Below are 26,568 nucleotides of genomic sequence, written 5' to 3'. Positions count from 1 at the left end.
TGTTATTGATGCATTGAATTACATGTAATAATAAGCACAGATGTCAGTGTTTGGAAAAGGTGCCTATAAACTACCCAAGGCCTTTTAGGAAAATTTGTAGAAGTTTACTATCCTGTAGATTAGGGAACCATGAAGGAATAAGCAGAGCTGTGTCCTGGGCTTTCATAGTCTATTCAAAGTTGCTTTAGTGTAGAACAGGTCATTTCTTGGTTCGTTTTTTTTTTTTTCCATTAAAAAAATGCAGTGAATTAAATGTTAACGAATGTGTTAAGTAAAAATTAATATATAAAAAACTAAAACCAGTACCAGTCATCACAGTATTCTTTCCTGACAGCAAACTGATTATACTTTAACCTTCCGGCTGCAATTCTCACCTCTTTAAATGAGATCTCTGTGGCTAGAGGTTCTGAGAGGATGAACATTTCAGCCAGAATAATAATGACAAATAAATTACCAAGTAAATTATTTTCCCAGTGAAAGGTAATAATTTTGTGTGATAATAATGTGACAGATTAAGAAAAATAAAAATGTTGACTTTAGCTTTTAGCTATGCAGATACAGGTACCTGTTTTTTAAAAATCAGGAATTTGTGGTGGTTTTTTGCACCCAAATTGTTTTCTGAATGAATGTTGGATGAATGTACAACACTCTACACCCTGGTCAGGAAGTGGTTTATGGCTTAGTTCTGGTCCTTTGTCATGTGAATCTGTGCCTGGCATGCAGTATACTTATTGCTGGACTCACTTGGTACTTTCTCCCAGGTGATGACCTCACTGTTTATGGGATCGTAATGCAACGGTGGAAGCCCTTTCAACAAAATGTGCGCTGTGAAGTGGAGATAGTCCTGAAAGCCAATTATGTCCAAGTAAATAATGAGCAGTCTGCAGGAATCACTCTGGATGAAGAGGTCCGAAAGGAATTTGAAGATTTTTGGGAACACTATAAGAGCAATCCCTTTGCAGGTTTGTGATTAAGGGCATAAAGCTGATAATTATTAATGCCATTTTATTCAGTAGTTAAACATGTTGTCTGTGATTGGGGAGCCGCGTTATATACTCCATAACTCAGTGACTTAAGTTCATAGGATAGTAGTGTCAATCAGTGCCTCTAGCCATAGTCTCCCCTGAAGCCCTTTTCTAGCGTAGCCTTTTCTGTTTAGAGATCTGGAAAATTAAGGGCAAATTCCAAGAGCTTTTTTTTTTCATTTCAAACTATTTTAACATCTGTGCTGCTAAAATAGTTTCACAATTTTTTACCTTCTTTACCATTTAAATATACAGTTTCTTCTTCAGTAGGCAAAACTCATCCTATTATAACACCTCATCCTATTAAAGTGAAAGCCATTATTTCTTTTCTGATGTCCTTTAAATTATATGGACATCTTCACACTATTTTAGCTGAAGATTAAAAAATACTTAAGTAGTAAAAAGATGATGCAAGATGGAAAGATGCAAGAAGATAAGCTTTGTCATCACAGCAAAATTTTTTGACACTAAGCTATAATTACATAGATTAAAACATCATAGCCTTTGAGTGTCCAAAATATTTTTTCTAAAAATCCCAAATGTATAATACACCAATTAAATCTTCAAATGTCTGTTTTTATTTTTCCATGGAGGTTATCTTTTGAGAAAAATAAACCAAAGGCAGTAATAGGCTATTTCTAATAAACTTGACCTCCAATCTAATACATAGTGATTACTTTATTACTTTATTCTTAAATCACATGCTGAACTGGACATATATTATTTCACAAAAAAAAAAAAAAAAAAAGAAAAAAGGCCCTTATTTGTCTAAGTAGAAGCAGTTTGCTTTTAATTTGTGGGATGAATTTTTTTTTTATGTGTGTAACGCATATGTAGTAGTTCCTGATCATTCTTTTATCTGATTTATACAGAAAGAACCAAAGGGTCCCTATATTGTGGCTTTAATGAGCAAAACTTTTATGAATCATACATATTTTTAAATGAATTTTTTACTTAAAATTATTTCTTAGGATCAGGTCCTTACAAAAATCTGTAACTCTTCCTTGAACCAGAGTTATTCCTTATTAATGTTGGCAATTAAAAAGAGTTTATCTTGTTTTAATTAAAAAGTTATAGGTGTAGAACTCCTTTACTGAATAAAAGGAAGAAATAAATATAATAACCTTGTGAGAAATGTAAGCAGGGCTCTTTCCGCCATCTTTCTGTGCTGTCATAATGGTGCACATGAATGTCTTGCTTCATGCTCTCAGGAGTGTCAGCAATGCCAGAAACAGAGGCAAACGCCAGTTTTTATTAGGCTGTGCTCCAGTGTTGTTCAGTATCTAACTGTGATGATAAAGCATAGTTACAGTGGCAAATTTGAAATTATTAATGACCACAGAGCTTAGAAAATTGTTGCGAACCTCATGGACAGGTTAAACAAGTGTGGAGTAATCAGCCCCAGATGTTCTGTGCAACTCTGAGATTAGAAAAGTGGCAAAACAACCAGCTGTAGCCCGTCAGTTTGGTTTCATTGTGCTGGCAACCTCAGCAGGCATCATGCATCATGGGCTGTAAAGAAGGAAGACAAAAACATACAGGGGGGAAAATCCTGGGATTCTTTTTCTAGGGATGTAATACATATGTGCAAATAAAATGCCTCGAAGGAAAAAAGTAAAGTATATGTTTGTGTGTTGCGGGTAGAGTGAATGAAGGTGAGGAGCTGTATCTGACAGGGTATCTCCATTTTGCTAGTCTAAAGCCAGGAATTACTTGACTGCTCAGCTCTTGGAGGCTGACCTGCTTCATTAAGATCTGATACTGTGGGTATTGACTAGGATGAGCTTTATTCTTATCTACAGCGACATCAGGGATTCCATGACCCCAGTGCTTAGATGCTGGATAGAAACCCAAACATAGGGATTGGATGGCCATTGGGCCATCATCCCACGCTGGAATGACTCAGTTATCTTAGACCTAAGAAGTTCTCTTCTTCACGGTAGCCAAGGGCCATAGCCACACTATTAACATAGTCTAGAACCAGAAATTTGGGAGGGAGCGAGGGATGGGGGCGAGGATCCATTCTAACACATTTTCTTCCATGATACAGGCACAGGAGAAGCTTCTGTTGTCACAATCCAAGGAACCAAGTTTTTCAACTTTAGACAAGTTAGGAAAATAGCCCTTGCCCTTTCATTTCTCTGGTACCTCAGACCTGCCCTCATATTATATCCTTTGTGTTGACTACAGGGTTAAGGAAACCTTAAGATCAGAAATAAGGACAAGTAATATGGGTAATGTAATAGTTAACCGTTAAGTAGCTCCTGCTATGTGCCAGGTATTGTTTGCTCTTTGTGCTGTACAATTATTAACACCTTTGATCCTCAATAATTCTATGTGATACCATTATTATCTCCATTTTACAGATAAGGAAATGGAGGCAGAGAGGTTAAGAAACTTGCCCAAGGTCAGACAACTAGTCAGTAATAGCACTGGGATTTGAATCCAGGCTTCTGACACGAGAGACACTGAGTCCATCTCTACTCAACCAAGTGGCTCCTTGGTTTAGTTTTGGCTTGGATGTCTCCCAATAGCTACTTGCTTTGTGGGGCTGTTCCTTCTTTATTTGTGTGTGTAATCATGCCTAGATTCTAGCCAGTCTTCTCATCTTCTTAGATCCCAGGACTTTATCTTTTCTTCTCTGGGCTCTTCTATCACAGGAGTTCATAAGTTCATGGACTTTTTTCCAGGATTTATTAATTCTTTTTGTTCCCCACCCCTTTTTAAAAAAATATGTTTTATTGATAATGCTGTTACAGTTGTCCCAATTTCTTTTCCCTTTGTTCCCCTCCACCCAGTGACGCCCCCTCCCTCTAGTTGGCCCCCCTCTTAGTCCATGCCCATTGGTTGTGCATATAGTCCTTCTCAACATCTTCCTGTCTACTCCACTCCCTCCTACTATGCTTCTTAATTCCTGTACCATCTCCCTCCCTTTCCCCCTCCCTGCTGACCTCCACCCAATATATTCCTGATACCTATAATTCTTTTCACACTCTCATTGCCTACTTAGTTTGCCTTTGTTTCAATTCCCTAGCTTCTGTTGTTGGTTGTTGTGATACAGTTTTCATTTTAATGTTCATAGTTTTGATCCTCCTTCTTCTAAACAAGTCCCTTTAACATCTCATATAACAGTGGTTTGGATCTAATGAACTCCTTCAGTTTTACTTTGTCCTGGAAGTACTTTCTCTGCCCTTCTATTCTGAATGACAGCTTCGCTGGATAGAGTAATCGTGGTTGTAGGTTTGTCTTTTCATTACTTTGAATATTTCTTGTCAGTTCCTTCTTGCCTGCAGAGTCTCCTTTGAGAAATCAGCTGATAGTCTAATGGGGACCCCTTTGTACATAATTCTCTTCTGCCTTGCTATTTTTAACATTCTCTTTTTATCTTTAATTTTTGACATTTTGATTATAATGTGTCTTGGTGTGGTTCTCCCTGGGTCCAGCTTAGTTGGAACTCTCTGTGCTTCCTGGACCTGTAAGTCTATTTCCTTCCCTAAGTTAGGGAAGTTCTGCTTCATTATCTTTTCACATAATTTTTCCATTTCTATTTCTTTTTCACCTTCTGGCAACCCTATAATTCCAATGTTCGCTTTCTTATAGTTGTCCCAGAGGTTTCTGAGCTTCTCCTCATTTTCCTCACTTTTTGTTTCCTCTTTCTGCACTGGTTGTCTGTTTGTTCCTTCCTTATGTTCCAATTTGTTGATTTGATCCCTGGTTTTCTTTCCCTCATCACTTGTTTCGTATGTATTTTCGTTCATTTCAGCAGGACTAGTCTTCATTCCTTCCCCGTCTTGGTTAAGTCCTGCTGTTATTTCTGTAAGCTGTCTTATAACTATAGCTGTGAACTGAGCCTCAGAAAGCTTATCTATCTGTTCTTCCATTAATTCATGTATTTGCTTTCTGGTCTGCTGCGTGATTGGGATCTCTGTCATTATCCCTGCCATCCCAGCAGTTTTTTGCTTCCTGGGTGGGTCTGTCACACCTCCTACGCTATAGGGGGTGGAACCCAGTGCACTCGTCACTACTGGGTGACCCTTCTCACCACACTGTGGCGCTTTGTGTGGGGGCGGGGGTCCAAGATGGATTCCTGCCATTCTCTCTCCACTGAGAGACTGGGAGCCTCCTCCTCCATCCCCACGCCCTCTGGACTTCACAATGCGAGGCAGTGGGGGTCTGCCTTCCCCGGTGTTGGAATCGTGAGCTGATGGGTTTGGTCTGCAGCTAGAAGTGTTCTCAGGCACTTCTCGCCTCCCCTTAAATACCAGTGTCTGTACTTACCGCAATCCTGTCACTGGTTGCCGCTTCGGCCGCCATCCACACAGCTTGACCTCTCCGCCCTGGCTTTGCCCCTCCAACCTGTCCGGACAAGCACCACTTGTTTACAACTTCATACATTGGACTTCCATATAGCTTTATTTTCTGGAACTTCTGGTTATTTCTGGTTTTGCGGTAGTTGTATTCTTTCCTTGTTGTGGAGGAAGATGGAGCGTGTCAGTCTAGGCCTCCATCTTGGCCGGAAGTCTTTGTTCCCCTTTTTAATGAAATGTTGTCTTCACCATTTCTGCCAGCCCAGATCATATCACCATAGCTAATGCCACTGAGTCAATTTTGATTCATTACAAAAAGTAGCCTTTGTGTATTGGACTATAAGTTGTGGAGGAAGGCGCTTTCCCTTCCTTTGATAGTTTGGCAGGAAAGCTGGAACTAGTTCCTCCTCAAAACAGCTATCACTAAACATGAGTACAAACTCACATTAGTCTAAAAGTCCTGAAACATGCAAATTAGTTACCAACATGTGGACAGTAACTTCTGGTAACATGAATGTACACACAATACCATGACAGTAGTGAATTCTGTGTAAGTTAAGAAAGGCTCAGGAAACACTTGTTAGAATCGGATAGGTGCCTCTGTTCTTTGATTAGGCCAGTAACCAAATAAAATACCTACTTTATTCATGGATGGGATAGGCAGAGTCTCAGACTGAAACACTAGTATTCTTTTATTCAAAGTACATGATCCAAAGAATCCAAGACCTCCAGCTTAGATTGGTAGTGTTGACATTTATGATGATCTTAATATCCTGATACCTTAGTAACTTATTCTTAATAAAACAGAATTTACAAAATTGCTCAGAGCATATGTTGAACCGTCTCAAAGGGTGGATTGATTTTACTTCTCTTATACCTCTGGAAAAACTCCAAATATCTGTATTTAAAGGTTACTGGCTCCTACAGTCTAACTTACTGTTCTGAGGTCAAGCACTTTCTTTTTATTTATACAGTGGAGTAATTTCACTGAAATTACTGCACAGAAAGTGCAGCCATTATTATTTTTTAAGGGATAATGTTAGCCTGATGAAAGAGAACAGATTCTTTTCTGTCCCCTCTATAAATTTATAGAAACTTAAGCAGGTAGTACCAGGAATAAAGCAAACTTTTCATCTCATGGTATTAATAAAGAGAACTAAGTTATTCACTCCTTTTGGTCATTTGGAAATGGTCCTCTTGATCATTTTAGATAGTATTATAGGAAGATAGGGTAGGAAGTAAGTTTTCAGTTATGATTTCTTAAATACTGTTGGTGACTTCTAATATTTCTGCCTTTCCCAGGAAGGAATGAAATATTGGCCAGCTTATGCCCACAAGTTTTTGGGATGTACCTAGTAAAGCTTGCTGTGGCCATGGTACTGGCTGGTGGGATTCAAAGGACCGATGCCACAGGAACACGAGTCAGAGGTTAGTACCTATGTAAATTTTTTGAGAAATATTGACACATATAAGGAGAAAAGCTATAATTTTTCTTTCCTAAATAAAAATTGCTTCTTGAGCTTTATTTTCCAAATGTAATCTTTTAAAGCTGACAGTTGTCTGATCATTAATACTCAGCCCAGCAGCTATATATCAGGAGCTACTTTCTAGAATTCAAAAAACTAAGAGAAATCTTGTTTTTCAATGAGTACATATAGTTTTGCTCTAACCTCTCCGGGTGACGCAAAATAAAATCTTCACATTTCTATGACTGTGTTTTTCACTGGATCCGCAATCTCTCTTCAAGAGGAAAAGATTAGAAATAGTGCTTTTTCATGTCTCCAAGTCAGCGTCTCTCCATGTATGACTGTCAGTGTGTTTCTCTCAGACTGCTGCTCTGTCATCTGCCTGCTGATTCCCCTTCTGCTGGTGGGTTGCAAATGTGCCATCTGCCATGTGCTGCTGTGGGTCGTGCACTGAAGCATGGATTACTCTAAGTATGTAATTATATCCAAATAGCAGAAAGCTCTTAAGCAGCTAACATCATTAAGTGACCTGAATCTGGCATAAAGGTTTGTTATGGTCCTCGGAGAGGCTCTATGAGAGCCATAACAACCAAAGACTAAACCAAAAGACTACAAGTACATTATTGTCAGTCAGTCTGTTAGTAGGTACTCTACAGCCATGCGGTACAGTATAGAATAGTGTCATTAGGTTTGTGTGTATGGTGTGTTTTGATCACCTACCTGTTTGCAAGGCACTCTGCTTAATGCTGCACCTAAATAGTTTCCTATTAATACATTTAGAAAGTACTCAAATATTACTGAAGAAATTTGATCAAAGAGATAATACACAGCACTGTATACTCATGTTCATTTGTTACATTTGAAAAATAAGAGTACTTTAAGATAGTTATTTCATTAAACTAAAATTTTCATAAAATGAAAAGATCTTCACATAACTGTTGGAACCATAAATGATGTGGTCATTATAAAGCACTTATAAAGTCCTACTTTTTAAAAAGTGCTTAAATAAAATCAGAAAATTTACACATTTTTAAAAAATGTTAAATATAGGCCTGAACATCTAGAAATAGCACAAAATCTATTAAAAGAATTTAAGGTTGTTAATTATGATGACAGTTAAATTTTCTAAAGATATTCTAGTTAAGTCTTTCCTGAAATGATCTTATGTATATCGCAAAACACTGCATAAAATACAAATTGTGTTGACATTCCAAGTGGACCGTTTTCTTTTTTCATTAATTACACTTGTTTGTGGGTCTTTTCATTGACATTTAAAACTTGACGTTATTTACTTTTTTCTAGGTGAATCTCACCTTTTATTGGTTGGGGATCCTGGCACAGGGAAATCTCAATTCCTCAAATATGCAGCAAAGATTACACCGAGATCTGTGCTCACCACAGGAATTGGATCTACTAGTGCAGGTATTTTACATGACAGTTTTATTTAATGTCATTACAGGAGCTAACACAATGTTTTTTAACTTATTGATTTTAGAGAGATTGAGGAAGGGAGAGATAGAGAAAGAGAGAACCATTGATTGTTGTACTTATTTATCCATTCATTGGTTGCTCTTGTATATGCCGGCTGGAGATCAAACCCAAAACCTTGGCATATTGGGATGATGGAAAAGTACCTACAGCAGCATAAATTTCAAGCTAACTTCTGAGTTACTGCCCAAAATTGAAGGAAATATATAGAATGTCTTTTGTAGCTCTAAGAAAATATTTTAAAAGTTCCACCATCACTTATTTTCCAAAAACTTATTCCATATATCGTTTTGCATCGTAGTTTTGAATGATCCTGTTCAGTTTCCTTATTCTTTAGTGATTAGCTTCATACATACTTATGTAGGAAAAAGTATGTATTACCTGGCATTTTTTGAAGACTCAGCAAACAGAATGTTGAAATAAATTAAAAGATAGATGATGTCCCGCTTAAGGGATTTTCATGCTCATAGATCTTACAAACGGTAGCTCCTGTGGAAAATTCTTAGGTAGAAAAATGTCTTAGTATGTGGAAAGCATATTTTCATTATTGCAATGTGGAGCTTTATTCATATATTGTAATGATTCTTCAACAAGTACATTTAAAAGCCTTTGCAGATAGAATGTCAAGATTTGATTACAAAGTGACTTTAAGAAAAAATTATTTTAAAAAACAGGCTTTGATGCCATTTTTATTTTTATACCACTATGACTGGGGAAATATTTCTCCTCTTACTCTATAATAGGCCTTTGATTTCACACATTTTATAAATGTTATTTACTACTTGTCAGGGGAGCCTAACATCCATGGCCTATGCTCAAATTTGTGAAGCTTATATTTTAAATTTATCATAAAGCAGCAAATATTTCCTTAATGGTCCTCTGTAATGACAGTTCAGTTCTAAGGTCCTCTCAGTACATTAGGAATTGACAAGAAAGGATCTGTGACTTGAGAGGCATAGACAAACTCTAAGATACTGGAAGGGAAGTAGGCAAGAATATAAAAAACACTTCATGTGCATTTTAAGTTTATGTCCTGGTGTTCCAGAGCTGTATAAAATGATAGCAACAAACAATAAAGGTAACCTCCAAGTATGTGTAATGTTTCTTAATTAGGGAATGCCAAAAAATGAGCTACTCGTAATTCCATAGTATTTGGACAGTTTTGAAGTTAATGGCTACTGATTCACTGTATTAGCACTTTTCCCTGTTTTAGATGCCACGATCACAATCCAAATATGAGGGGGGAAAAAAGACAGGTAGAGGGAATATAAGTTATCTTAGAACTATAGAAAAGTTATTGCTACTTACATCTACCAAAAGGGCCAGATTAGCCTTTCTTCAGACTATGTGTATCACAACTCATTAGTCATAAAAGTCAATTCAGTGAGTCAAAACCAGCACTTTCAAAATGAAATCAATGATACCAGAATTATTGCACATAGTTAAGGTACACTATCAGGGGACATTTTCATGAAAACTGTTAATATAAATACATACTTGTGTTATGGGGTCATAATCTTAAAAAAATTTTACAGTGGGTTACAGCAAAGGTTTGAAAACTGCTACCATAGACTTCTTGGTAAAACTACAAACACCAAATCTTAAAACCAGAGGGTATAACCACATGGAAGCCTAAGGTTACATAAGGTTATATAAGGTTATAAATGACAAAGGCATGCACACTCCTCAGACTTTCTGAATGCTTTCTCAGATCAGATGTTCTCATTTCTTCCAACCTCTCCTACTCTTCCATGGCATAAGTCTTTTGTTCATATTTATATTTCTAGGCCACAGCTACTTACAATGATCAAAAAGGGGAAAAACAGCTCTAAACCTTCTAGCCATAATTTGATGGTGTCTGTACATGAGGCTGAATGAGGAAAATAACTAGTTTCTCAGTTCCTAATGTTTGAATTCTAAATATTTTTTAATTTTAATATTCAAAATTCTCTTATAGAACATAATTTTTACTAAGAAGTAATAGTTTTAAAGTCTCAGACTTTTGTGAAATGGGCTGTCCATTTATAGTGAAAACCTAATCCCTGGTTGTCAGTACAAACCAATATAATTTATCAGAATAAAACCTCAGCAGTGAAATGCTTTATTGGTCATCTGGTTTATACATGCTTTATTTCTAACAAGCACGTATCTTGTTCCTGTTATATTAATCAGAGTTCTTTGTTGAAAAGTATTACTTTTATTTTTATTTTAACATTTTCTTTTAATTGCAATTAGACAAAAATGAAAATTTTCTTTATAGTTTTAACAATAGGATGTATTTTATTTTTAAAGTCCATGAACTAGTTAGTGGACAGTATTTTAATAATTTGGTATATTAAATTTCAAAGTTTAACAGCAAAATTTTGCTTCACAAATTCACTCTTTTAGAATGACAGGAAATATGTACAACTTAGATTCCATATTCTGACAAATGCCCTTTTCCCTTCCTCAGAATGAAAGCTTTAAAAAGTGTAGTACTGTATAAAAGTTTTAGATATGAAGGCACTGCATAACTCTGCATCTTATGGCTGATTTCTTACTTAGCAGCAAGAGTCATGAGAATATTCTACACAATTTAATAGCGCATAAGAAACATTTTGAGGAAGGACCTAGGTCTTATCAAAGAAAAATAATCTTTTGGCCCATTTAGTTAATGAATTCCCTTCCAAGACTGCTTCTGAAAAACTTATCTGGAAAAGCTATCTAGAATATTTCAACTACAAAAATGCCTCATCTTATTCTGTGAGTGTCAGGGGATATGGAGAAGAGCACTACATGTGTGAAAATATATGTATTTCCAAAATAGTTAACTTATCTGTTATGATAAAGCTTATAAACCTACTCAAATCCACTGTTTTTATATAAATGCTGCCAACAGATGAACTATGAAAACAATTTTAAAGAGGTAAGTTTATAGTATTATTATAAAGCTAATGAATAGGTCTAAGTCATCATATGCTCCTCTTCTTAAACTGAGGGAGATTGTATCTGCTTTTTACATGTTGATTTCATTGGGTGATAATGATGTATATGGTTTAGTAAGAGTTCTTATGTCCTAAACTCTTACAAAAACAAAAACCATAGCCAGAGGACTTTATATAAAGATTTAACCACATTTGTTATTATCTTAGAAACCAAACTGAATGCTGTCTAACATTACATGAACTGTGATAGTACCCATAAGAGGCTTCAAGAGGGCCCTGAAAATCAGAGCCTAAAGTTCTTAGTAGCATATAGTTGACTTCAAATCCCTTCTTTACGGATATGCTAAAAAATAATGGAAATTCACCCCTTAAAAACCAAACTATGTTATTACAGGAAGAAACATTTTAGTTGAAGTGTACTTTGTTCTTTTAAAGGCCAGTAAAGTAGTGGTCCAAAGATTATTGTCCAAGAGGCTAAGACATCTTTACAATTTGGTCTAATAATTCATATTTCTTTATAAGTGCTTTAATTACATATAGAGGAGAAGAAAATAATATATATGTTTTAATCAGATTAGTTTCAGAACAAATAAAATAACACATTAGAGAAAAAATTACTTAAAAATAGTTGTATTTATATTCCACAATTTGCTCAAATACTGGTTTTCTTATAAACTTTCTACAGGATGTTTTTAAAACAAATTCTTCACATTGTGTCTTAGTGACCATGACTTATGGAATTTCAAGGAAATAGTTCTGTGTGTTTTTATAGCTTAATTTGTACTAAAGGGATGGCAGGCAGTCACATGCAGTCCATGTGGGATTCCAACATAACATTTAGTGAGTTTTCTGACGTGGACCATCCCTTTGATGCTGAAGGTAATGCATCTGTTGAAAGAAGTGATTGTAGATTTGGATTACTGCTCTCTGCATCTTCCAGTTTTTCTGTGTTATCTTCCCAATTAATGTGGAATCTTGTGACTCTGGGATTAGATGCCAAAATGTTCCTTTGAAGCTATAGAAAGAAGGAAATATATAAATGGTAAACACTAAGAAAGTTAGATCACCATATACAAACAGGAGCTTAATAAAATGGTTCTTTACATTAATATTCCAAAAGGGCTAAGTTCATGTACATACAAAGGCATAATACGTCCACAGCATCTAAAACATAACTCATAAACAAGGACAAGGGCTGGAGCAAAGAAATTATTTTAGCCTAATGGAAACAAGATATGGAGAATCTGAGGGAATTTATCCAGAGCTTTTATAATACTACCTAATAAAATACTTAAGTCCTCAATTCTTCTGCTTTATAAAAGGGAATCTCTTCTTTTCTAAAGGTATTTCAAAGAATGATTTCTTCAACAAACTAATATACTTTTTAGATAGGTACGGTGTCTCTTAACTAATACTTTCAAGAAAAATGAAAAATTTCCCCAAATATAACCCCTTGTTATTAATGATTTCCTACCTTTTAATTATTATGGCTAATTCTTAAAAACGGTATTGTACCTTCTTCTCTTTTTTCTATACAAGGTGCCATACAGGTAACTAATAAATTGGATCAATGGAAGGTCCTACACCAGAATAAAAAACATTCTACTAACCTTATTCCTTTTTACTCCCATGTAAGTTTTCTTACATAATCTGGCAGATAGTGTCATGTTCAGTCTCAAAAATCACCAGTTACTAAATTGTTACAGTTCCCAATGGAAATCATAAAGTACTAATTATTTTTGAGAACACTGAATTACAGATTTCAGCTTCTCCTTCAGAAGCTGTTTTCCATCACAGGAATATTTAAGACCTTTAGTTTAACTTTTAAGAATAGCACATAAAACAAGGCAAAGAGGTGTTCTGAGAAAACAATACTCATATGAAAAACAATCACAAAACTTTCCCACACAATTCTGCGAAGAGTTACAGACAAAAATATTATTGAATAATCAGTACAACAAACATGAATTTGTGCTAAAAGTCGAAATGAATAGAATAATGATGTATGGGAAATGCCATAAAGCCACAAAGGTCTGTTTCTTACAGGAGGCACTTCCAATTTCCTAAACCATCAGAGACTCAAGGTGCCTGACCAACATTAATTATTAATACTTATAACTCATCTGAAGAGAGGATTTGAGTTCTTCCATGGTAATGGAACCATTAGTTTGCCTTTTTGGCACGAGGACCTGAAATTTACTTTGTCTCACAACTTTTTGCATGGTGTACTATGAAATGACAATTGTTTAAAAAACTGTACAGTAAAAATATTGTAAAAGGAATAGTCAGAACATTACCTTAGAAAAGTCTGGTTTTACCGGTGGATTTTCCCTTAATTCTGTCTCAGTATATTCATTATTTACATAATAGCCAACTCTAATAAATTCTTGTCCTCGATAGGTGCATGTAATTAACACAACTGTTACACCTACTGCATCTGCGTCTGGAATGAGTCCTGGATTAGGTGCATCAGCCTAGAATAATTTTAAAAGAAAAGAAACACACATAAAAGGCTGTTAACTGCAAGGAAGACTGGAATTTTGGTTACCTTGAGCACCATTAGTTGAGGGGACAGCAACAAAACCTTGAAAATCATAGAGGGGAAGGCAAATGCTTATTTTGGGGATTAATTTATAGCCAGAAATTATAGTTCACATTTTTCTCCACAGTATACCTAAGAACCCTGGTTACCTGAAAGCATTACTAGTTTTAGAGTAAAACAAACCTGGCTACAGCATGTTGTCATTTATGAAAGTTCATGCAGTATTCAATTATAAAACCTTTCATAAAAAATTTAAACAATTAAATTTGTAGTCTTATTGATTGTGGCCTTTCTCTATCATAATTTTCAGACCAAAATTAGTTATCATTTGCACTGTTGCCAGCATTAGTTACCTAAGCTCCGAGCTATTCCTGTTCCTTCATCAGGCTTTAGAACTTCAGATGATTACCCCCATTTCTAAGGTAAAAATCTCAGTTCTTTAGCTTCATTTGTAAGAACCTTAACAATCTGTCTTCAACCAGCATCTGCATTCACACTCCCTTAACTCCCCATCTCTTACTCCTGTTCTGGAATTACGCATGTTCTCTAAGATGCAGCGATCTTTCATGCCTCTGCCATGCATATACTGTTTCCCTGGCCTAAAAGGTCCTTCCCTAATACCCTGAAAAGTTCATCTTTTAAAGTTTGTACCAACTATATCCTTCTTAGTGAAGCCCTTTCTAATTCAAAAGTTAGAATTAATAGCAATATTTTTGTGCACTCATGATACTTGACATAAATCCTCTGCTAACGGACATCTAACAACCTAAGTATGTTTACCTTTCAGTCTTGCCTGTCATTCTAAGCTTTATCTTGGACTGGAGTCCCATCTAGTTCATCTTTATAATCTCATGTCTGGCACAGCTCTGAGTACACAATATAGTAGTATTTTCAAATTCATTCACAACTTAGTTCCTGCCCTGAAGTGGTTTATGACCTCTTTGAAGAGAAACCAAAATAGGGACAGAGAGGGCCTGTGCTGAGAATATGCTGTTTATCTTAGAGATCCTGAGCATCTCTCCACAGAGGTGTTAGGTTACTTGCAGGGCACCCAAAGAGTTTCCCTGAAAAGGGGTAGAGATGGGAAATAGAGGTGGTTCAGTACTGCTGTGGAGACTTTCTCCCATAGTGTTTCCCATCCTCTCAGCAAATTGGTTCTAGGCATGTTTGCATTTTAAAATGTGTTTGCCAAAGGATTGAGCTTGAACAAATTCAAGGAGAAAAACCTGTAAACCTCTCAGATCCTTTAGGATGGAGAGGTCATAGGCAGAGATCTTTGACTTTTAGGCAGATGTCTGGACATCTTCTGCTAGCCTTTGACATTCATGAGAAACGTGTTTATTCTGAGAGGCAAAATCAGGGCAGATCAGGAGAATACTATGACAGTTGGTTTAAAGCACAAAACAAAAACGGAATTTTAGTACCCATCTGCTTATGATAATGGTACATTTTGTAAAACACATAGGTTGAACATATGATCTAAATTGCATGTGCTTCCTCTCTTGCTTTGTGGCAACCTGTACACTGTTACCAAAGTACCCTGGATAAAACCAGTGGAAAACGACTAGAAGCAAATATTTTTGAGTAATTTTTTTCTACAGCACTGTAAGTCAAAAGTTTAGAAATGTTCTTAACAACATAAACAGATAGAAAATATTTTTAAGGGTTTGTTTCAAAAACAAGGGATTTATTTACAAGTTTTCATAGTGGTATAAAAAGGTGTATCACTCACTGCATGTCAAACTTAAGTTTCTAACTATTGGGTTGGCCAAAAATTCATTTTTTTTTTCTTCTGTAAGTGGCTCTAGTACCACTTAGTTGTCTTAACTTCATTCGGAACAATTTTGTTAAGATTGTATTGTGAGAGTTGTCATACCATCGTGCATTTAAAAAAAAAAAATTGGTGGATTTTTGTGCAGCCATTTTAATATTGAAGACGGAAGAAGATAAGCAACATTTTCGGCATATTATGCTTTATTATTTCTAGAAAGGTAAAAACACAACTGATGTGCAAAAGATTTGTGCAGTGTATGGAGAATGTGCTGTGAATGATCAAACGTGTCAGAAGTGGTTTGCGAAGTTTCATGCTGGATATTTCTTGCTGGATGATGCTCCACAGTCAGGTAGACCAGTTTAAGTTGAGAGCAATCAAATCGAGAAATTAACTGAAAACAATCAATGTTATACCATGTGGGAGATAGTCAAAATACTCAATATCCAAATTAATAAATAAAGTTATTGCTGAAAATGGAAAAGTGTGTCTTTCTTATGGAAAAACTAAATGGACATTTTGGCCAACCCAATACTTCATGAATTATCATCAATGAAGTACAGATTCTCCAGGCTTGTGGGTCAAAGCAAATACTTTTCTTTATATAAGTTTCAAGAAGCTAAAAAAATAAAAGTTTAGTTCTAAGTAGAGAAATAGGGCACTGTTTTTGTCAGTGATTGTACTTGACTGCTTTATTCCTCATTTAATCCTCATAACATTCTTATGTGGTAGGAAGTTCTCCACATTTTATAGGTAGGTGACAGAAGGAGGTTAGGGAGCCTGTATAAAGTCACATGTGCCTAATAAGCAGTGAAGCAGTATTTGAACCAGGCCTATGACTGCTGTGATTCCCCCACTACACACATTGTCTGGTCCCTGTCTTTCGCCAGGGTTATGTACTCACACAACCCAGGTTAAGAGCACTTTAATATATTTGAGATTTTTTAAAATGGTTTAGCTACAGTAAATTACTTGTTGCTTTTAATAAAAAGCACTCACATCCTGACTGATGTGGCTCAGTTGGTTGAGCATCATCCTGCAAAATGAAAGTTAGCTTAGCCACTTTGATTCCAGGTCAGGGCCCATGCTTGGGTTGCAGGTTTGGTCTCCAGTCTGGGCATATACGAGAGGCAAACAATCAGTGTTTCTCTCCCTCTTTTTCTCCCTCCCTCTAAAAATAAATAAATAAAATCACCCAGGTTAGGTAGGAGACCAAGATTCTGAATTCTCTATTTAGGAGAGGAGAGGGAAAGGTAGCAGCTCTAAAGATACCATGGGTTTCAATGAATCTTGGCCCATATCTAATGGGATTATCCGAGCAACATTATTCATTTAAATTGGTCCCATCTGTGAAGTGAGAAAACAGAGAACTGGGGGTAGGAAGAGCTAATTTTCTCTCTGGATGAAGTCTCTTCAGTGGGTTCTACTTAACTGATGGACTCTGTTGGAGAACTACTTGCAACAAATTAATAGTTTTTTAAAAACCTGAGGCTAGTTACGCTTTGGAATATTATAAATATCTCCCTCTAATAAGCACGGATAATTAGAAAGTGACTGAATAGTTATACACAACAATTTAACATGGAGTAAAAGAAGTAACCTTTGAATACAGAAGACAATGTCAAAAGTGTTGGCACAGACCCAAATACTGTCACTGGTATCTGAGGACATAATTTACAGTAGAATTTGCCCTCACAAATAGTAAACAGGGTAGATTTGTAACAGTAATCCTTTATAAAATGTGTAGATCAGCTGCTTTTGTAAACTAGACTTCAATTCCAATGACCCAAGATTGCTCAGTAGATCTCTATCTAACATACCTGTTAACCTAGCTTAATTACTCGTTAAGCTGAAATAAAGTTGTTTTCATCATAATCATCATTCCTGGTGACTGAAACCATAAAGTGAAGCTGCAGATGACTAACTATACCAATTAGTAGAATACATTTTGAATCCCTGTTTTGGGCTGCTGGATAGCCACCTCCCTGAAAGTCTTGATACTAATAAGTATTCAGAGAAAAAGCCCAAAATTAACCACCATGTGTGCCATGACACAGTATAAGATTTACTGCATGCTGTGCAATCCCTCAAGTAAACATCACATTAGCATATCTCAGCACAGCACACAAAACCAAGAGGTGACATTCCTTTATTACACAGAGACTTCCTAAAACAGGAGAGAAGCACATAAAAAGTGAATGCAGCAGCAGCAGCAGCAGTGATTTAACCCAAAAGGAAATGGGTAAAAACCATGTGATACAGTCTGCTAAGAGACATATTTGGCATTCATATTGACCGAGAGTAATCTTACCTGAAATACAAACATATGCCTTCCCGCAGGAACAGGGCCCACTAAAACAGAGTCTAAAACTTGATCGTATTCTTCACTTTCTGCAGAGCCCACATAGATAATTTTCCATTCCAAGTCTAGGGTTAAAGAGCAAAACATTATTTCATATTGAGTAATTACATTACAAGTGACATCAAAAGCCCTTTTAATGTCCACTTGGTCACTTATTGGCTGCTAAAATTGGCTTTTCATAGTAGAAAATCCAGGAAGGCACTGAACAGCTCCTTAAGAAATTCTTACATTTTGTACCAGTTTCTCAAAAAGCTCATTTGTGAAACTCTAGTTCCTGGGCAGGCCTCCTCATAAACACAAGAGCATGGCCCCAAACTTGGAAAATGCTTCAACCTTGTCTTGAGGATTCATAAAAGCACACTGGCAGAGTAGTGTTCTGAGATATCCCTCAGTAAAAACCAGTAACTTTAATCCATCATTTCCCAAATTTATTTGGCTATTAACTCACACACGGCCCCCCACTTTATTCATATCATATTTTCTTACTAAACACACTGTGTTGAACAGATCCAAATCATCAATGAGCTCCAAAGGTGGAAAAATCATTAGCCAAATTCCCTGTGGCTCAGAAGGGGCTTCAATTCAGCACATCAACTGTTAAAGGACCAGAGCCATATTTCTTCCCAAATGCACCCCTTCATGCCATACATTCTTTAAATTGGGAAGAGGAGACCAAGAATCCTTTTGCCACTTGAAATGAGAATATACAGTGGGAAAAGGCACAAGGAAGAACAAGACACACCAAAGTGCAACCCAAGACATTCTATGTAATTCAATCATTTTAAGTAGTTTGGATTTTATTGAGCACTTTAATAGTGTGCTCTGTGAGAACAGAGAGGAATAAAATACCTTCTCTTTTGAAGGAGCCTCCTTTTTAGTAGGGCAAGGAAGAAACTCACAAATATAAATCACCTGAGACCTCCTGGGCCTCTCAGCGTGTTTAGCAGTGTGTGGCCTGGCTCTTGGATTCCATGCACTGAGACTACCCCAGCCCTCCCAGAGGAGGTGGGTGTTTCTGGGTCACTTGTGGAGAATCTAGTTAGTGCCACCATGTCTTGCCATTTTTGTGTAATTGTGTAGTTATTTTTGTTCTTTAAATAGATATCAGAAATAGTATAGGTACTATTTATTCATATGGTATTTATAAACTGAAATTTATTGAACTAAAAGCTCCTTTAGGTTTATATTGTACTTTCTCTTATGAAGTCAGTAGTCATTTTCTGAGGACCCATTATATTGTGGCTCTGCCCTAAACTGGGCCATTTTATTTCCAGCTTCTAGTACATCTAGAGTCCTGCATCTGACATCTCAACAGATCATCTATTTATTAATGAAGAAAGGAAAAAAGCAGTATGAATATCTAGTCAGAATGAGCAGCAAGTACAAAGGCCCAGAGGTAGGAGCGTGCTTGACAAGAAAAAGCAATGTTGCTAAGGCAGGATGAGCGAAAAGGAAAATTACCCACCATGACATGGGGGTAAGGGGCATGGCCAGGTTATGCAGTTTTGAAGACCATCATAAAGACTTGGCTTTTACACTAAGTGGCATGGGAAGCCATTGGAGGTTTCGAGGAGTGATGACATGATCCAGCTTTCATTTTAGAAGGATCATTTTGGCTGCTATGTTAGGTATAGATTGTAAGAGGGCAAGGGAAGAAAAAGGGTATTTCAACAAATGAGGCAAGATTATGGTGGGTTGGACCACAGGTAGCCATGGAGGTAAGAAACAGTCACATTCTGGATAAATCTTGAGGATAAGGCAGCAAGTCACCTTTTTTCTTTTTTTGGCAGGGAAACAGGAGTTAGTTTTAGACATATGCAGTTTGAGGTGTCTACTAGATATCTAAGTGGAAATAATGAATAGAACTGGTAAAAGTTTGGAAACTGTCAACATGTGAAGCCTTGAAAATATTCAGTAAGATTCCTAGGTAGTGAGCCCTGAGGCTGTCTAAAGTTAAGAAGCCAAGGAGATGAGGAAGACTCAATTAAGTAGAATAAAGTAGGTGATAAAGCTAGTGGCCCCTCTGGCTGGTGTGGTTTAGTGGATTGAGTGCGCAGGCTAGTGGATTGAGTGCAGGCCTGCGAATTGAAGGGTCACCGGTTTGATTCCCGGTCAGAGCACATGCGTGGGTTGCAGGTCAGGTCCCCAGTTGTGCACAAGAGGCAAACGACTGATGTTTCTCTCCTTCTCTTTCTCCCTCCCTTCTCTCTCTGAAAATAAATAAAATTAAAAAGTAAAAATAAAAATAAAAAACCCTAGTGGCCAATGAAGCAGGTAACCCAAAAGCCAAGTGGTGGGACTGTTTTTAAAGGTGTGAACCTATTACACTAGCCAAGTGAGGATAAGACTAGGACTTACCATGTGGAGGTTTTCATATTTTGTTCATTTCATATGCATTTGTGTTTCTACATACACTGCTCTTAGCCTCCTAATTAAGTTAGCACTTGTGGTTTGACAGGAGCACAGTCATGATTTATAAACCTTTTATAAAATACCTACTATGTGTTGAGTATTGGCTGTGCCACTTCACCCGTTGTTTAAACTTCAACAGCTTTATCAAATGGATTTAATTACACCTATTATGCAAACAAAGACAAGGCTTTGAGAGGCTAAGTAATCTACCCAAATTCACACAGTAAATCAAAGAATCAAAATCCAAGCTGTCTTTGGAGCTCCAAAGCCTGGGCTCTTTCCAAAAATGTAACTAGGAATATAAAATTCTTCCCCTGGTAGTCATAGGGAAATAATCTTGGTTGTAACTCAGGGAATGGGATGCTTGCTGTAACAACTGAGTTTGAAATTTTCAATACTTATTTATAAATTAGCATCAGTTGTTTTATCCTTAATTTGAAAAAAAAAAAAAAAAAAAAAAGGCCTAGCTTTCATTCCCGTCTCCTGTATTGGAAAGGGGGAAAGGGTCAGATACTTTGCACAGGTTCTCAGTTGACGCTTATTTTAAGTTAACTAATTGTTTCACATAATCACCGTAATCCCAGACTGCAAGTTTTATTTATTTGTGCTGGGTGTGGGGAAGTCACCAAGGGAACTTTAAACATCACACTACTTGACAAAACTTGTGGTATATTGAGTTGGCCAAAAAGTCCATTATGTTTTTCCATAAAATCAGACACATTTTTCATTTTCAGCAATAACTACTGATTTGGATGTTTTGAGTATGTCGGCTATCTCCCACTGTTGGCTTCTGGTGGGTAGAGACCAGGGGTGCTGCTAAACATCTTCCAATGCATAAGACAGCCCCACAGCAAAGAATTATTTGGCCAAAATGTCAGTAGTACCGAGAAACTTCACAAAACACTTTTGACACGTTCGATTAGTCACAGCACCTTCTCCATATACTGCACAAATCTTTTTGTTTTGCATTTCAGTTGTGTTTTTACCTTTCTTGAAATAATAAAGCATAATATGCTGAAAAATGTTGTATTTCTTCTTTCATCTTCAATACTTAAATGGCTGCACAAAAATTCACCAATTTTGAAAAGATTTTTTATTTTTAATGCAAGCTGATATGACAGCTGTCACAATACAATCTAACAAAATTGTTTCGAATGAAGTTAAAGACAACTAAGCTTTACTAGAACTATCATACAGAAAAAACGTAACAGACTTTTTGGTCAACCCAATATTATATAGTCTTTGGGAATGAGAACAAACCTGAACTTTGAAAGTATGAAACACCATGCTCGATTCTGGTACACTGTGTTTAGCTGACATGTAGCCATTATCGGGAACAACTAAATTATTTTAAAAGCAAATATTCCTCAAGGGTTTTTCTGAAGTAAAGCTTTTAAAGGAAAGTGAAAAAAAATTGGGGGCGGGGTGGTGGTGGCTGCTGACAAGTTAAAAGTATGAAAAACAGTGGCCAACCTCTCACTTGGTACTTGAGACAAGATTATAAAATGAAATTTTCTCTTCAGAATATTCTGTAGTTTCATTTCAAGAACAGATTTTTAAAAGAATTGCAGTAATATAAAGTATGGAACCTGTAAGAAGCCTTTGCCAAGTAAATTGAGTTTCCTTAAATTACCCAGCCTCTAGGTGGAGTACACAAGCATGGCACCTTTTTGAAAGATTCTTTTGCAGCTTTGGTATGACTCAACTTAAGATCTTTGAAAAAAGAAAAAAAACACTAAAAAATGCCCAGTCTAGGTGCCTTGGGAAGAGAAGTATACAAGGAGAAGTAGGTATATTCTTGACATTAGTATTGTAAAAGTTCTTATGCGATTCAGCTGGGCTCTGAATAGATTTGTTAAAAATGGAACATGGTTCTGCTTCCCTGCATGGCAGGTTTCAAACCATCCAGTCTCAAGGCCCTGACAACATCCTGAGTCACCACCTATCTTCCGTGTTCAGAATTGGCTCCTAAAATGGAAGTTATCACTTGAGAAATACCTGTAACCTGAAGAACTTCTAATGCTTAAAACACCATAGTATAAGTTGGGATGAACTGATCTATGGTTTCTCCTGCATTCATCCATTTTTAAATGCAATTGGCAGTAAGATGGAAAAATTACAGAGTTTGTATTAAACACAATGGGCCTGGTAGCTGAAATGCTTATAGTATTACTACAAGAAAGGAATCAAGTAGTTTCAAAGTAATAAGAAAATTCCTCTTTAATATTATTATCAGTGGCCTATTTAGAAATTAACAAATGAAACGTCTTTCAAAATGGGTACTATATATTATACATGTGCTTATATACTTTATTAATTATTTAAACTGGAAGAGTACAAAGTGTTAACTATGATGACTTACAGTAGTGAGATGGGGAAGGCATTGTGTACAGAGGACTGTTACTTTATGTTTATATAACTTTTTCAAAGTTTATAATGAGTGCGTATTTTTAAAATTTAAAAATTTCTTAACACTACATAAAATACATTTTATAAAGATTTAAAAAACTAGTTATTAAAGTGAAAATGCTTTATATGCTTTGATTAGCACAATCATTTTAAATTCACTGCTAAATAGGTTTGTAAGTTCAAAGATATGTCCCCCTATTTAATTTGTAAAACTACCATAGATGAAGTTAAACTTTATCCCCCCAAATAAAGCACTGAATTACTTAATAAAATTGCAAAGATAAAACCTTGTCGAGTTTCAGCTTTCTAAATATTACTGCACATATTAAAAATATATTTTTCAAGACCTTAAAACGAACTCAGAAAAAAATAGTAAAAATTTGTGAATTGCCATTAGGACTTTACCTTTTATTTCCTAGCCCATGTTTGTGTTTTATGTTCAGGGTTTTTGGATGTGGAGTTATTTTAATTACATTTCAAGACGTTCTTGAAGAAAAGTCTTCTTTCAGACTACTTAGAAGCCAGTGATTAAGTCCTGGTAATTATTTAAGTATGTTACTTATTTCTGCTCTTGAGTTAAATGTAACTTTCTAGCTTAGCAATATTTTTCTTCCTGAGAGAGAGGAGAGAAGATTTCAGTCATTAAGGAAAAGGAGTCCACGTTGGTCCGGGCGAGCCTGCGCGCCAGCATCCTGTGAGCCCAGAGCATCCCGAGCGCCGGCCGGGGAGTGCCCGCCGGGGAGCACCCGCGGCCCCCGGGGAGCGCCGGCGCCCGACCCGCGGCGCCGAGTCTGCGCCCGCCTCCCCCGCTGGTTGGTCGAGGGAGCCAGAAATCAGCGCGAGGGCAGCCTCGTTCTCCTCCCCAAAGCCGCCGGGCATGGCCACCCAGGAGAATAGGGCAACTCCGCCGTAAGCTCTAAAAACGGATTCGCCTTTCCACTCGGGGGCAGGAAGGTAGGCAGGCGGGGCGCTGTGTTCGTCACCCGCGGAGTGGAGGCGTCGTGACGCCGGGGTCGGTGGCCCAATTCTCTGCTCTGGGTAAGATGGCTCCGCTGCTAACTCGCCGGCACGACCAAACACATGCCTGTCCCTTCCCAGCCTTCCCGTCGGGGCCACGGAGACCATGGAGGTCGTTCGCGGCGTGGGGGCCAGCACGGCGCGACCCCCGACCGGCGCCGACGGCGCGAGTGCGGGTCTCGCGAGTCGCCCGCCCGCCAGACAAAGCTGACAACATGGCTACCTCCGCTCTTATAAGTTCCTAGCAAGTTGAGCCACGGCAGCCGCCCGGGCTACGGCCGAACGCCTCCCGCGCCTCGGCAGCCGTCGTACATCAACTTCAAGTTTCCCTCCGCAGAACCGACCCCGGAGCCCGCAGCCCGCGCGGCGCCGATCACCGGCCGCTCGCGCGAGGCCGGGCCCGGGAAACTTTCAACGTCTGCAGCCCGCAACTGACAGCCCGGCGGCGGGCGGGCGCCCGACTCACCTTCAGACAGGTCCTCGATGCACTCGAAGGTGATCTCGAACTGGAATGGGTTGTAGAAAGGAGAAGGGTTATCCAGCACCACTACATTGTTCACCTGAACCTTTGCCATATTTTGAAAAAAAAACAAACAATGGGAACGAGGGCTTGCTGCGGCACAATAAAGTCCAACGCGCGGCCGTTCCGGAGAGCGCAGCCCCCGCCCCGGCGCCGGCCCAACGTCGTGCAGCGACGACTTGAGAAACTTTTTTTTTCCTCTTTTTATTTACACGGGAACACTCCACAGTGTTTTGCAGCTTTCCTATTTCACTAAACTACAGCCCATTCTGCTCTGATAACTAGCAGCGTTGCTCGCGATTGGCTGCACCCAAGCTCTGGCCCTCCTCCTCCAGCGAGGGCCTCGGCAGTGAGCAAGAGGGGCTCTCGCTACCGGAATGGACTCCGAAACTTTAACTGCGGCTCCACCTGCTGGTGTGGATTAGGACAAAGGCGGCGAACAAAGTGAGTGGAATACGGACTGGGAGGCCCGCGCGGAGGCCTCCGCCGCCGCCGCCGGCGCGGGGAGGGGCAGCGCAGGCCCCGCCTCCCGGCCCGGCGGCTCTCGCGCCACACGTCGGGCGCGGCCGCGGCGAGGCGGGGGCCCGGGGGGCGTGGCCACGGCTGAGCCGTCGGGAGGCGTGGCAAGAGACAAGGAGGTGTGCTCGAGGCTGTAACGGCGGTGGGAGGACGCGATGGCTGGCGTCGCCCACCCTTCGCGTTTGCTTCTTGGTTGTGGGTTTTTTTTTTTTTTTCTTCTGTCTGCATCAGTCCAACTGCTGTATAGAATTTAGCAAATGTGAATGGCTTGTATACGCTGGTTTAGCTGTTTGTGTACATATTTGATAATATTTGTGGTAGAGGGAAGCGTTGGTTGCAGTGTAAATAAATTACGTTTTATAGACCAATGCCAGCTCGAAAGGAGCAAAGCCATTTTGGAAATCTAGTTCTTAGCTAATATCTCTGCTTGGGCACGCCAGTGCTGTTAGTTAAATAGATACAAAATGTGGGGTGAGAAAACACATTTGCACACATACTTTGCTTGGAAAATCTGAATAGGTAGTATTTGGGCTGCACCTGGGTCTTTTTCCTCCCTTTCCAATCTGGAAAGTCCTAGAATAAGAAAAAGATTTACTAGAGAAGTGATTAGTTACACTCCATGTTTCTGCCCTTTGATGGGCATACCAAAAACATAAGGGGAAAAAATGGAGGTGTCAAGAAACCAAAGGGCTACAGATACAAGGGAAAAAGAAAGTAGAGAACAAAAAGGCATACCAAGTCATGTGATTTTCAAAAAAATTTATGGCCTAAACCGTCAGTAAATAAAAATTTGACACCACACCCAAGTTCTGAGGAGCGTTTGCTTGATTCAACAGCATTCAAGGTGGAATAACATGCTGCTTAATTATCATGGTTGAGAAAGGGAGAGCTTTTAACACATTTATAAGGTTGTTGAACTGTTTCTATTTACTAAATAAGAGTGATACAAAGGTTTATGTTATTGCTTGCTTTTCATAAACGATCATTTTTTCCTTAGGTGTTGTGAATGAAATTAATAAACTTGGCTAATTAAATTTAGAAAGAAAATTAATTAAGTATGATCTATACTGGAAGAGTTTTTTCTTAGTATAGTGCCCAGAATTTTGAATTGCCCTTCTTTGGGCATTGTTCAGGCTTAAGTAGCTTGCTTTTGATGAGACATTTTCATCTAATGGTCGTTTGAAAGTCACTATGTAACAACAGCTAATACCAAGCCTTACACACTTAGGAAAAGTACTTAGAGTGGGGAGTCCCATTTCATTGTCAATGGATTAAACAATCAAATAGGCCCTGCCAAAAATGGTTTTCTCAACCCTAGTTGTTTGTGAGCACTAGAATGTGAGTCATACTGTGGTGATGTGGTATGGATGTTTACCATGAGGTCTGTCCAGAAAGTATCCAGCCATGTACTATAAAAAATAGGCATTTATTGAAGAAGATACAAGATACAAGAAACATCAGTCCTCTTCAAAGGAGGTACCTTGAGACTTCACACGGTTTTCCCAGCATTTCTTCCACTGTTCAAAACACTCTGTAAAATTTTTTGTTGGAATAGCCATCAGCTGCTGCATAGTATTTCCCTGAATCTCATTGAGGGTCTGAAATCTCTTCCCTTTCAAAGGTGATTTTAGTTTTGGGAAAAGCCAAAAGTTGCAGGGCACCAAATCTGGGTTGTAGGGGGTCTGAGTCACCTGGGTGATTTGCTGTTTGTCCAAAAAACCCTGCTTGAGATGTGATGCATGAATGGGCGTGTCATTGTGATGACAGTTCCCCTAGCTGCAGCCTTCTGAATCATCTGAATAGTTT

At 38.1% G+C, this 26,568-nt stretch overlaps 2 protein-coding genes across 2 annotated transcripts in view; one reads left to right on the top strand and one right to left on the bottom strand.

The window, feature by feature from the left end:
* The window catches only part of MCM9 (minichromosome maintenance 9 homologous recombination repair factor), a 73,879-nt gene that overhangs the window by 10,937 nt on the left and 36,374 nt on the right, over positions 1 to 26,568 (top strand). The window contains exons 5-7 of the mRNA XM_090279790.1: positions 762 to 962; positions 6,635 to 6,760; positions 8,101 to 8,220. Of these exons, the coding sequence (XP_090135916.1) occupies positions 762 to 962; positions 6,635 to 6,760; positions 8,101 to 8,220 (447 nt within the window). The remainder of the gene's footprint in view (positions 1 to 761; positions 963 to 6,634; positions 6,761 to 8,100; positions 8,221 to 26,568) is intronic.
* ASF1A (anti-silencing function 1A histone chaperone) lies at positions 11,825 to 24,653 on the bottom strand. The gene is made up of 4 exons (XM_090279791.1): positions 24,190 to 24,653; positions 17,835 to 17,950; positions 13,508 to 13,684; positions 11,825 to 12,225 (listed from the first exon to the last, which is right to left on the bottom strand). The coding sequence occupies exons 1-4, from the start codon at positions 24,296 to 24,298 to the stop codon at positions 12,013 to 12,015; spliced, it is 615 nt and encodes a 204-aa protein (XP_090135917.1). The 5' UTR covers positions 24,299 to 24,653; the 3' UTR covers positions 11,825 to 12,012.

This window comes from Furipterus horrens, unplaced genomic scaffold (assembly GCF_987537825.1).
Source record: "Furipterus horrens unplaced genomic scaffold, mFurHor1.1.pri manual_scaffold_6, whole genome shotgun sequence".
NCBI classification, from domain to species: Eukaryota; Metazoa; Chordata; class Mammalia; order Chiroptera; family Furipteridae; genus Furipterus; species Furipterus horrens.
The sequence above is the reverse complement of the archived record's forward strand: the minus strand, read 5'-3'. Positions and strand labels throughout refer to the sequence as shown.

Coding starts and splice junctions, on each gene's coding strand:
- ASF1A (XM_090279791.1), bottom strand. CDS start 24,298: ATGGCAAAGGTTCAGGTGAACAATGTAGTGGTGCTGGATAACCCTTCT. Junction 13,685..17,834: donor GGCATATGTTTGTATTTCAG/GTAAGATTACTC, acceptor AAATTATTCTAG/GCTGATGCACCTAATCCAGG. Junction 12,226..13,507: donor TAAAACCAGACTTTTCTAAG/GTAATGTTCTGA, acceptor TTCTTTCTATAG/CTTCAAAGGAACATTTTGGC.